This window comes from Thunnus maccoyii, chromosome 10 (genome assembly GCF_910596095.1).
Source record: "Thunnus maccoyii chromosome 10, fThuMac1.1, whole genome shotgun sequence".
NCBI lineage: Eukaryota > Metazoa > Chordata > Actinopteri > Scombriformes > Scombridae > Thunnus > Thunnus maccoyii.
The window spans coordinates 34851368-34865098 of NC_056542.1; the positions used below are offsets into that span (position 1 = coordinate 34851368).

At 39.6% G+C, this 13731-nt stretch overlaps 1 protein-coding gene across 3 annotated transcripts in view; it reads left to right on the top strand.

Annotated features, from left to right (window-relative positions):
* The first annotated feature begins 7143 nt into the window (after positions 1 to 7143).
* The window catches only part of LOC121905190 (dysbindin-A-like), a 41903-nt gene continuing 35315 nt past the window's right edge, over positions 7144 to 13731 (top strand). For 2 of the 3 annotated variants that reach the window (XM_042423243.1, XM_042423242.1), the window contains exons 1-3: positions 7144 to 7367; positions 8715 to 8768; positions 8964 to 9014. In XM_042423243.1, coding sequence (XP_042279177.1) covers positions 7312 to 7367; positions 8715 to 8768; positions 8964 to 9014 — 161 coding nt within the window. In that variant the 5' untranslated portion in view covers positions 7144 to 7311. The remainder of the gene's footprint in view (positions 7368 to 8714; positions 8769 to 8963; positions 9015 to 13731) is intronic. The other variant, XM_042423244.1, reaches the window with a different exon arrangement.

Consider the following 13731-nt stretch of genomic DNA (forward strand, 5'->3'; position numbering starts at 1 on the left):
GTAGCATATGTGTTCGCTAAATGCCCTTTGATGGATAATCATTGAGTGGATATCAGCTACAGCTTACAGTGTTTCATCAGGGACAAAAAGTGAGTGGTTTAAATTTCATTTGAAAAACATGAACATTTGTGTTGAAGAGGTGGAGTCCCAATTTTTTTAGTATGTCACACTAGTCATTTAGCTGTCTTGAAAATGTGCAATATATTTGTGCTTCTTACAGATACTGACATTTCATGTAGACAGAATCTCCAGTTTTTCATCTATTGTCTCCACAGCTCTGGATCTGGCTGATGTTATCAGTAGAAGAGTTCTCCAACTGAGAAACAAATTTACGTGTTAACTCATTGTGTTAAGTGAAGTGTTATAAAAGTTGGTGTTAATCATTTAAAAGTTAAGAATACGGCCTACAACTGTTTTGTTATATCTCTGTCATTATGTACTCATGACTCAAATTCTTTCAGCTCAAAGATGTGGTGATTTAACACATGTATTCTCACATTTTTTAATCAAGAGACATGTTTGTGCAGTGGCATCTAAGGTAACTGTAAAAAGTGTCTAAACGTGAACAATTTGAATTTTCAATGAATGATCACTTTGTAAATTTATTTGCCATCTGCATTTACCCAACTTAAAATGACGCATTGCACCATATGCTGAGCAAAGAAAAAAAATGCTTCCCCCTTTTGTTTCCCTTCAAATGCTTTAAGGTTATTAAGTGTCCTATTTACTACAAATCACATGCTTAACTCACAGTTAAGTATTTTGCAAACCTATTTTGTTTTAGATTTTTTTATGTATTTTTCCAGGCATACATTGGTATCCATTAATTTCTTAACAATATAATCATGTTAACAAACTTTTCAACCTTGCTTGAGTTGTGTAAATGTCTCAGTTTGAACATCAAGACTGCATTCATTTTTGTCCAAACTGTTGAAGTGGTGTGGTCCTATGTGGTCCTGGTAAAATAACCTTTTCCCACTTTCTGACAGTGACATAATACACTGTATATCCTGTATCAACTTGTTTTAGCTCTTCATTGAGGCTGGTGTTTGATGTTTACATTGATGCTGTGTTTGAAATAAACTGATTTATTTAACTCATTCACCATTCACTACATAATAAACGCTCTTATTCTTTAGAGAGCAGTAAAAAGAGATTTCACACACTTAAGAGGTACATAATAATTGTCATCATTATACTGTCCTTAAGGTATAGCAACCAAAAGTAGACAGCTAGCCAAACTCCATTCAGAAAAGACATGAGAGTCAGGATGTAGCCTTCAAGCTCCAAATACTTATATACTACAGACTCAGGTGCATGAAGATGTGAAAAGGGAGTGAAATTGAAAGAAATTGACAGAATACAGCATAATTACTGGAATGTTTGCGGTACAGAGCAGAGGTAAGTAAGTGAACAAGCACGGTCAGCTTTGTACTAAATCTTATGTAATGATAATCAATAAAAGTCTCGAAACCAAATGAATACTAATAAAATAGCTACATAAACACAGCTCTAGTGAGGATGACGGCTAAATGCTTAATATCAATAGCTAATCACTGAAAAAACCAACATGTCTGAGTCAAACGTTAACCTAGAAACAATACTTCAAAAGTTACTTTTATGTACAACTTTCACAAAAGTTTAATTAATACATGTTGTTGAACTACTTATTGATACATTCCAACTTATAGGCAATGCTTTCTATGGCACAACAACAGGATGGCAGCAGATGAACTTCCCCTGCTTTGGTTGGGCTGAAATCCAAGGGTGCGTTTCAATACACTAATTCTATGCTTCCTCGCTTCCTCTCTCCTCCCTGACCTCGAAACCAATCTCCCTCTGCCATCATGGAGGATCTTCCAATCCCTTAAATGCGACTGGAGGAGACAAGGAGTGAGGAGAAAGGACGCTCCTGAAGGAGCTTAGAGCAAGGAAACACAGGTGTATTTTAAGTGGAATTGTTTTAACGGATGGCAACACCCCTTTGATCCTTTCTCTTGTACATGTGCTTTCTCTTCCTACTTCCTGTTTACAAAGGAGGTTGTCCTAAAAGGCTGTACAGTTAAACAAAATGCTGTAGAGAGCCCCAGAAGGGCCTGAAGGGCGGAATACTCACTACAAATATTTCTTCACACCTTGGCCTCCTCCCCTGGCAACAGGAGCATAACCCTTGAGACGGATTTCAGGAATGTCTTTGGAATACCATGATTAGTAGTCTTGAGCTCCACTTTGTGCACCTTTCCATCAGCCCTAGGGAAAACTGAGGTGACCGATGCCATAGGCCACATGTTGCGTGCTACTTGATCGTCCTTCAGTACAATGTCAACTACTTTCAAGTCATGGCAAACCACAGTCCACTTTAACTGATTCTGTAGGGTTGGGAGGTACTCTCGTCTCCCGTGTGTCCAAAACCTGTCGGTGAGGGTCTGCACTTGTCTCCACTGGCTCCGGAGTAGGTCTGCATCCATGAAGTTACCTGATGGAGGGAGTACACCAACCATCTGGATGAGCAGCATCACAGGAGAGAGGATGAATGGTGAGTCAGGATCTGTTGAGACTGGGATAAGAGGTCTGGCATTTATAATGGCCAAGACCTCTGCCATAAGCATGCACAGTACCTCATGGGAAGGTGAGTTTTCTCCTGTAGCTGCACACAGTCAAGGATCCCCCGAGCCACCATGATCATCCTTTCCCAGGAACCCCTTCATATGAGAGGAATAGGGAGGGTCCCAAGTGCAGTATTGTTAGCTCAGATACTTCTGGACACTTGGGTCTGGTTTCACTTTTTTCATCTCCTTCGAGGCTCCAATAAAGTTTGTTTGGCAATCCAAACTGAGATGTTTTGCGGGTCTCCAGATGGCGAAAAAACATTTTAGCATGTTTATACAGGTTGAGACATCCATTGATTTAATTATTTCTATGTCCACAGCTCTCTGGCTCACAAAAGTGAATAGGACTGCCCAGCGCTTACTGAAGGCTTGACTTCCTCTTGTATGTCTGGCAGTAACCGTCCATGGGCCAAACACATCTAATTCCATGTGTGTGAAGGGAGGATCCATGCTTAGTTGCTCAGTAGGCAGGTCAGTCATCTTTTGTTCCTCCATTTTGCCACGTAGCTTTTGGCAAGTGACACAGGTATGTGGAACGGAACTGGCGAGCCTCTTACCACCAATAAGCTATACACCTGCTTCTCTGAGGGCCCTCTCAGTGAAGTGAAGGCCTTGGTGTTTCACCTGTTTGTGGTGATGACCAACCAGCAGTGTGGAGACATGACGGTGTCTAGGTAAGATGATGGGATTCTTCTTGCCACTATCCAGCTATGCATTCTTGAGTTGACCTCCGATTTTCATGACATTTTCATCCAGGATGAGATTGAGCTTGGAAAGAAAGCTGCTTTTAGAAATGGTTGTCCCGTTGGCGAGTGCAGTGATTTTGTCTGGGAAAGCTTCTACATGAACTGACTTGACGATGACCTACAATGCTTGACTCAGTTCATCTGGAGTGCAGATCCTGCTACATCAATGCAACAACTGGGCTGGTTGGTGGTCTTGTAAGAGCGGGCCATGAGGATCAGGAGGGCCACTACTCTGACCAGTGAGTTGTAGGGGGAGAAATGCTTAAAGCAATCAGCGATGAGGTTTCCAGCATGAATGTGGGTGGTGAAGCTTGCCAACTGTGGACATACAGACGGGTGACAAATTAAAGGAGAAAACGGTACAGGTCTGAATGCTTGACCCCTACAGTGAGGGGATCCGGTTGCTCTCTTATACTGTGGGAGGTATTTTGCTGGCATGGGGTTGGTCCACTTATCCCCTTAGAGGGATGGGTCGCTGCAAATCAATACAAAGTTGTTCTGAGTGATCACCTTTATCCTATGATGAAACATTTCTATCCTGGCAGGAGTAGTCTCTTCCAGGATGACAATGCCCCTATCCATAAGGCACCAGGGGTCACTGAACGCTTTGATAAGTATGAAAATGATGTGAATCACATGCTTTGTCCTTTGCAGTCACCTTGAAAACCTGTGGGAGATTTTGGCCCTACACATTAGGCAACACTCTCCACCACCACCATCAAAACATCAAATGAGGGAATATCTTTTGGAAAAATGGTGTTCATCCCTCCAGTAAAGTTCCATAGACTGTTTTTTAAATTTGTCACCTGTCTGTATCTCCTACATGCAATGTCTAATATTCATAAAAATGTATATCTATGCCAGTTGCTTTCTGGTAAATGTATTGCTACATTAATTTTCACTTATGTAGTATTGTCTATTGTCAACAGGAAGTGCAGCCTAAATGACACATAGTTCATCAAATATATACACAATTTCCAATATGTTATGTCCAGCACTAGGCACTGCACACAGGAAATAATATTTTACCCGTGCACACAGTGTCTGATAATCCTGACACTTGAGAGCCATGTCAACAGACTTCCAGTAGCAATACCATGGCTGCGGCTCCCTCTGGCACGCACAAGGTGCGAGGGCCCATTCACCGCTGATTAATTATTATTATTATTCTAGTACAATGTTGCATTTTTTAGGTGCTTAGGATGCTTGAAAACTCACAAAAATTGGCACACATGTCAGAACTGGCAAAAATTGCAAAGTTCTGCAGTGACTGGGCTCAAGTGTGGCCAGCAGGCTCCATAGCACCCCCAAATGCATGAATATGTTGTAATAAAGTTGCTTGGATGTTCACAAAATTCAGTGGGTACATTGCATTCATCATTCTCAACATAAAACATATTTTTTGAATTTTTCTCACTGGACAATAAGTCAGCCATTTTGAATTTCATGTGTCAATTTTTATTTTATGAACACACATTTGAGGCCTCTAGGATACACTAAAAGTTACAAAACTTTCCACTTGTGTTTGAACTAGTGAGTATTTCCATTAGTATCGCAACTAGGTTTGGGTATGGCTTGTTGGCTCTATATAGCCCCCTAATTACTTTTAGCATTTTTGAGGTGCTAGGGGTGCTCGAAAACTCATGAAACTTTGCACATGCATCAGAAGTGGTGTAACTTGATATCTGATGTGAGTCTTGGGTTTGGGTTTGGAAAAATGGCTCATGAGTGCTCCCTAGAAAAATTCAAAGTCATAGCCCCCACCTTTAAATTTGACATGGATATATGAAATTCTGTAGTCAGATGTACCATCCAGACTTTAAAAAAGCCTCCTGGAGCCATACTCTAAATCCAACAGGAAGTCAGCCATTTTGAATCTACTTTGCATTTATTTCGCGAAATTAAGCTACTGACAGGCGTTGTATTTTAATGAACTCTTCCTACAGATTTAACCAGAGCGATTTCAAATTTGGTAGGTTACATCTAAAGACCTTTGCAATACCAAATTGTGAAGTTTTTTAGTTTTCATGGAACGCCATTGGCGTGGTGTGCCAGACAATTTTGCCTAAAACATGTTCGGGGAATTAAATTAAATAATTAAATAATTATGTTGTAACTTGGCTTTACATTGTCCGATTTGCCCCAAATTTCTCATGTTTCATAACAGTCCAGGCGTAAACACACCTACATGTCAATATTGAGCCACCTACTGACAACAGAGAATCAGCCTTATGTGACAAACATCATCCCATTTACATGAATTTTACATGGAGTGGTCTACACATGATATACAGCAAAATGACGTATATTTAGTGGATGTTCTCTAGTGCCACATAGTGGACACAGGAAGTGAAAGTTATCTCCTATGTGCAATGTCCAATATTCATGAAAATGTATATCCATGTCAGTTGCCCTTTGGTAAAAGTATTGCTGCATTAATATTTCACTTATGTAGTATTGCGGACATGCAAGAGGATATGAGGCCTAAATGACACACAGTTCATCAAAAGTATACACATTTTCTAATAAGTCATATTTAGCACAGTTTATTGCACACCAGAAATATTTTGCCCATTCACACAGTGTCCGTTAATCCTGACAATTCAGAGCCGTGTCAACACACCTTCAATAGTGATACCACAGCTTCTGCTCCCTCCGACGCGTGAGGTGCGAGGACCCATTCATTGCTGCTTGCAGCTTTAATTACAATTGTTTTTGTTCATAGCCAACGATAATGCTGTGTAGGTTCATTACCTTAACGGACAGGTCTCTCTGTAACCACTGATATTTTTTGGTTTTTTTCAGTAACTGGATTGAAATTCAATTCACACATTTCTTTGTTATTAGATATATTTATGCTAAAATAAGTGACCTCTTTTAATATGAATATTGAAGATTGAGTTTGCTCTCACTGATAGTTGCATACAGTGTTGTCCTAAGTGATATTTGAACACTAATTAGAAATATAATGTTTAGCTAGACAATTAATTTCTTGACCTTGATTGTGTAAAATCATGAGTGAATGAAATTAAATAACATGAATTCACAATTGATTTTATGATGTCTGGGCTCTTTGGGACAATATTCAATAATAAAATTCAGTCATTGATATTTAATGTATTCAGTCTGAGTAACTCAAAAGCAGAGATGTGTTGCTTAATATTAAAGGACATACAGACGGGTGACAAATTAAAGGAAAAACTAACATAAAGTGTCTTAGTGAGGCATTAGGTCACCATGTGCCGCCAAAACAGCTTCAATGCACCTCGGCAATGATTCTACAAATCTCTGGAACTTGATTAGAGGGATGAACATCTTTCTTCCAACAGATATTTCCTCATTTGGTGTTTTGATGATGGTGATGGAAAGTGCTGTCTAACATGTCAGTCCAAAATCTCTCACAAGTGTTCAACTGAGTTGAGATCTGGTGACAGCAAAGGCCATAGTATATGATTCACATCATTTTCATACTCATCAAAGAGTTCTGTGATCCCTCGTGCCCTAAGGATAGGGGCATTGTTTTCCTGGAAGAGACCACTCCTATCAGGATAGAAATGTTTCATCATAGGATAAAGGTGATCACTCAGAATAACTTTGTACTCATTTGCAGTGACCTTTTCCTCAGTGGACCCAACCCATGCCAGCAAAATACCCCCCACAGTATAACAGGGACACGGGATCCCCTCACCGTAGGGGTCAAGCATTCATTGTCCAGTGTTTCCCCGCCCTTGTCGCTACGTAAGAGGCGGTACGCCGGCACAGCCAAATGGAGCGCATCTTATTTTCATAACCCTTCCCACGCCATTTCCTGTACCCACCCCGACTAAAGTGTAGTCGGAGCAGATGTAGCTAGTTGGGCAGCATATCGCTGTAAAACACTCTGACGTAGACATCCAGTTAAAGTTGGTGTTTTAAACGAGGAAGATCAGATCGGAAAACTAAGACTGAGAAGAATCATGTTTGAAAACTTCAGAGAAAGACTTCACATGGTCCAGCAGGATTTCACAACGGGGTTGGTCTGCTTTCTGACATTATCTCTGCTTCAGCTTGCTCTCTGTGACAACCCTCCCACCTTAGACATCTTTGTATGACTAAATTAGATGTGTGCATTACTCCTTGGTATGTAACATAACATGTAGACTTAATTATGACACTGTTATGATCTGATTAGCAGCTGTAGTGGCTAATTGCTAACTAACGTCACGCACCCTCATTCGGTTTAGTTCTGTCTTTGTAGTCAGCTGATACTTCTGTCGCACAACTAGTCACCTAAAACAAGTAGTTAATTATATTTATTGTCATTTTTAAAAAAGTCAACATTAGACTGCGTTAAGTTTCGGTTTGTTATCTTCCTAGTGTTTATTAGCTTGGTCGGCCGTAGCTGTTCCTACTTTTTGCTTTCAGCTGACGATCATGTGATCTGTGAACCTATCGTTAAATACATATCCGTTGTGCACTAAAAGCATCAATAATGACAAATGATAATTAAAGACAAATTTAACTATCGAATGCAAAAAAAGCATGTTTCTTTGTCAGCAATGTGGTGTCTAAAAGCCTCCTATCTACAATGTACCGACAGAGTTCACACAGAGGGCCTTTTTAAAATCTGCTCTATCACTTATATACATTTATTAATCAAATTCACCCGAGATATCTGTAGGTCACAGCCACAATCTAGCAGACAAAAATATTGTTGTTCTATCTAATCCAGGCACTGTGTGGAAACAAAGGCACGTATCAGCCACTCAGCAGATGTTCATTACTAATGATTTAACGACGACGTCGTCTGTACAAAAGTTTTAGGCACTTAAGATGTTTAGATTCTTCTCCCTGCTGGCATTGCATTAGGGATGCGTCTGCATTCTGCAGCATGACGTCAACCCCAAACATACAGTCAGAGTCATAATGAACTATCTTAAGCAACAAAAAGAAAAAGGAGTCCCGCAACAGATGGACACAGCGTCTCTCCTGTCAGCTACAAGTAGCAAAACGGTCGCTCTGCGTTGCGCTGTTGTCCGTGTCCATTATCTCTCTCTGTTTCCATCAGTTATGTATTTAGATCATTTAGAGACAAGACTGTAAAAGTTTATAGCCTGTAGCACTGTCACCCTGCGTTACTCTGTTTATAATGACGTTCTCAAAAAAAAAAGACAGTGATTCGACTGACAAAATGTGAGTCAACTCAGGGGCTTTCCGACCGATGCATTGATTCAGCAACTTTCAAGGGACAGCCTTAGTTTTAACTTTGTGTGTAAAGGCCTTCATACTGCTATGCATGTGTTCCCCCTCCTTGCTGAACTGACAACTTCTCTTTGTCTGTCTCTTTCCCTCTCTCTCTTCCCTCCCTCCCCACCTCCAGCTTTAAGACCCTTGGAGACAAATCAAAAGACACCAAAATCAGGAGGAAGCCCAGGTGAGCAGAATACTGCCCTGTATCATTTCTAATGGAAATAGGTGGTATTACAGTATTAAAGTTACTGGCTTGTTTAAATTGCCATTCACTCCTCAAAATTTCTAACTATTTTAAAAACAGCAAAATAAAAGTTAAACAATGTTTAAACATTAAAATCTCATCTGAACTCCATCTGAGTTTGTTGTTGCTGTCCAGGTTTGACGAAAGCCTTCCTCATTTCAACGCTGGACTGGAAATCCTTAGCAGGTCTCTGCACACACACATACATGCACACCAGGGGGGGTAAGAGGAGTCGTCAAAATGTAGCATGCACGCATATATACTAAAAGTACTTATTCGTCTGCCTCTATCTTTTTTCATCGAATCACGCACATGCATGTGATTCTTTGAACCTATAACACACATGACGAGCATGTACACACATATATTTCCTATCAGGAGGTTGGTCTGTATTCCACATGAGGTTTTTATTAATTTATCCAAAAAGATGTTTGAGTTCAGATCAAATCTTTCACAAAAACTGTCGATACAACAGCATGTCTGCACTGTGATGAATAGACTACAGTAACATCAAAAACATACTGATACATTAAACATAAAAACATCTGGTGCATAGATTACTAAGTTTATCATTTTAACCTCTGTATAATATTCCTATCATATCCATACTGAGACTTTGAACATAGAGGGTTCAGTCACCTAACGTCAATGATATTTATAAAATATTCCTAAAGTTATTGATGATATTTTATATGTTCATACATACATTTATTGTAGCTACTCACAGCAAGTTAGTGATATTTTCTCAGTATAATATTAGCCATAGACCTACATAGCGACTGTCAGTCTGTGCCTCCTGTCTCTCACATCCACCTATAGGATCCATATAGCCAGATTATCAAAGATTCCCCTAAAATCTGATGACATCATAATAAGGCCACCTTCCTATCAAGAGCAGGCAGCTGTGGGCTAGAAAAATTACTCAGACAACCTTTAGAGATGGTTTGAATATTATTAAGCTTGGAAAAGGGGAAAGATTATGTATTTTTTCTTTTCAATATTGTGATTTTTTTTAAAAAAAAAATGTTATGCAGAACAGGGAGGGACCTTTTTCTCATTCCAGATTAATATTTTTATTTCATTCAATAGTTGGTTAAAAGGATGGCTTTTGTGTGCTATTATGGTGTTCTGTGGCCACATGCAGAAGACAATCCTATCTCTGTAGCAGGGCTTTATTTTCCCTTCCATATCAGTAGGACCAATGTGCCCTGTTAGAGAAACAGAATATATGTGGATTGTTATTACTGTTAATTATAATTATTTTAAGGCTGTATTGAGACGGAATTAGGCGGTGCAGCGAAAATGCCAGTCCTCCCATTTATTTAAATGGGGATAGTGTCTTTTGACTGCAGCTGGAAAGTTGAGACAGAGTCAACTTTTGGAGAAACGCCACTCAATGTCACTGTGGTTGAAAGCTGTGGTGGCCAAAGATCAGACTGATCAGAGCTGTAAAACCCTTCCTTGTAAAACGTTACCAGGAGGAGGGGAGGACATTTCTCTTTGTGTGATAATATTAGACTTTGCTGTTGGTTTTCTGACTCATTTTAAAAAAGATTAGAGAAAAAGAGAGCGAGAGAGCAGCTGTGGTTGAGCAAGCCGGAGAGTGAATGAAGAGACGGAGCAGTGGTAGCGAGAAAGCCGGCCTAAGAGTCACCATTGTTAATATTTGGTATTGGGTAATTGTATGAATTTCAGTTACATAAGCATTTATTTTCATTTTCTACCAATCTTACAGGCACGGCAATATACAGACATCTTCATACAGGCCATACACAAACATACAACTAAGGATTACACAGAACTTTATTTTATTTACTGACTTGTTTGCATACTTATTTATCTATCTTCTGTTATGTATTATTAATCTCTTCACCCCATCTATAACCAAGGATTTCCCTGAATGATGGGAACACCTCAGACTGGGCCTTGGTGGCTAAGTGGGGCTTGGGGGACCGGACTAGTTAATTCAATTCAGTTTTATTTATATAGCACCAAATCACAACAAAAGTAATCTCAGAGCACTTTGCACATAGAGCAATTCCCCCATGAGCAAGCACTTGGCAACAGGAAAGGAAGGAAAAAAAATGTGTGTGTGTGTGTGTGTGTATATATATATATATATATATATATATATATATATATATATATATATATATAAAGAACATATTCTTTCTGTTCTTTTTTTTTGAAAAGAACACTTTTCAAAAAAAACTTGGTAGGCATTGGCCCAAGAGCACATGTTGCAGAGCTTAACGGTTGTACTACTTCTTGCAGTTCAAAACTTTGAACAAGGGTGAAGTTGGAGAAAGTGTTGGCAGTATGGCACTGAGTGTAATAAGAGCAGTCACTCACACTAGCAGAGGAAGCCACAATATTGTTCCTACTATTGGTAATCCTGAATTTAAAGTATGAGGCAAATTCATTGCATTTTTCTGAAGAGTGGAGCTCAGCGGGTATGGGTCTGAAGGGACTGACCAATTTATCAATTGTACGGAACAGAAACTTAGAATTATTAAAATTTTCAGTAATAATTTAAGAAAAGTAATGTTGTCTTGATTTTTTTTATTTGATTGTTATATTTACTGAGCAAGACCTTATAAATAATATAATGGACCTACAATTTGGTCTTATGCCACTTGTGCTCAGATTTGTGGCAGATTCTTTTTAGTGCCTTCACTCTTTCCACATTCCTCCAAGGTGCTTTTAATTTACCAGAAATTATCTTAATTTTTAAAGGTGCTATATCATCTAAAATTTGTGTCACTGAAAGGTTAAAATTATTGACTAAATTGTTACACAAAGACAATGAAGACAAATTAAAATCAGAATGTGACCAGGCAATCCTAGCAGAGTTAGGCCCTGATTACACTTACACCGGCATTAACATGTCTTGGGTGATCCGATCACAATTGGACAGCTCTAAGTACGTCTGTTCACACCTGGTATTAACATGTGTCTCCACATGTGTCTTGAGTGACCACATATGATCAGAGCTCACTTCCCCACTCTGTATGCAAATAAACACACACCATTTCTGGTGTCCATGTACCCTCCTTCCAAAGCTGTGTTCAACTTGTTTGATAACAGGATAAACAAATATACAATGCATTTTGTGCCCCCTCATGAAAATCCATGCCATCCTATTGATTTGCTCTAATGCCCATCTGAAAATATATATCAAATATAGAGATAAATGCAGCAATCTCCCTGCAGCTGCGTCTCTCCATTGAGAGACGCTGTGCGCATTTACATATGAGGCACAGCAGCCTAACTTCATTGATTATTTAAATCACTGACACGCCGACAGGATCGGTCAGGATCTAATGTTAGTTAATGTTCTGTGTTCTTCTACATATCCAATAGGTCAGCTATTACACACACACAGTCTAGGTTCATACTATTTGGAGTAAAGTGGCTGTCCTCCTGATAAATCCTGAGCTCCATTATGTCGAGCAGTGCAGCAAAACTAAAAACTGTAGTTATCAACTTGACAGGACAGAGGAAACTATCCAGCAACATCTAGCTTCTGAAATATTTTTTAGACAGACAAGTGAAAAACAAGTTATTTCTGTTTTTTTTTTGTTTTGTTTTGGTTTTTTTTTTTTTTTTTTTAATTTCTATTCTGACTGTCGATTTGGTGAGGAAAACGGGTTAGGTGAATGGGGAAAACAGGAAAAAAAATGGGAGGTGGATTACGTTCTTTTAATTCACATAAAAGACGGAAAACAAAATAATGCATTTCTTTATCCTGTTATCAAAAGATTTGAACACAGGAGGCTAAATGCCACCACTAAGTGAATGTGGCCACATGTGGCCCTGACTGCCTCTAAATGTCGTCTGAGTGATCGTATCTCAATGTGTCCTCAATGCGTCTTGGGTGCATTCACACCTGTACTTAGAGCTGTCCACTTGTAATCGGTTTTTCAGAGACTGAGTTTCAGAGTCAGAGCACACAGTGGCATGACCTACACTGTTAGACCTGGATGTAATAGTGGGAGACACACAGGTCTGGATTGGGTCTTTCCGTGGTGCATATCAGAATGAACAAAAAAGAAAATAAAAATAAAAGCTATAAGCTGGATGAAGTTAGCACTCAACTGCTTTGTTCCCTTTCTATTTGGGTGCACACCATCTGCTCTGTACGGGCTTGAATTAGTCCAAAAGTAGGCTAATTGAAGTTGGAGACTAAGTCATATCCTGCAGCAGAACAGAAGTCTTTTTAGCCAGTGGTGGAGACTGAAGAGTAGACTAAAACATTCAGTTTCTGGAGAGAGTTGGAATGGGGCCAGATATAATACATCTTCCCAGACTCTCAATTGTATAGCACAGGGACTCCAGGTCTGCATGTAATTTGCTGGAATTCTTAACCATTACGTTATTTGCTCCCACGTGCGTTAAAACAAAATTTAAAGTGGGATGCAGGTCGATGAAAGTTGGAATGAGTTCAATTAGGTCGACTACCTTGCCACCGGAGAGACAATATGTGATTGCATCAAAAAATGTCTAACAATAGAACCTACTATCACAATTTCCAGATTGCTGCTTACCATACAGTTGTTGTAGGTGGCAAGTTTGGGTGAAAGGTGGCGCATGGTGCTAACCAGGCTAGCTGGATTAGTATCAATGTTGGTCATGTTCAGCGGGTCCAGTGGCGCAGCCCTCTAGCTGAAGGGAGGCTGGAGAACAGCCAAAGCAACTGGAGCTCTGGGTGTTGCAGCAGGAGCTCTACTGCTGCCCTCCAGTGATGAAATACACAGTTGAGGGCGTTTGTCAGAAGGAGAGAAGGTTCTTGAGCTGGAGTTGCTGCGCAGAGATCTGCACCTTTTGGAAATACTGTAATCAGTGAACAGTTTGGAGTGCTCATATCTAAACTGACTTTACAAGGTGTGACACAACTAAGGAT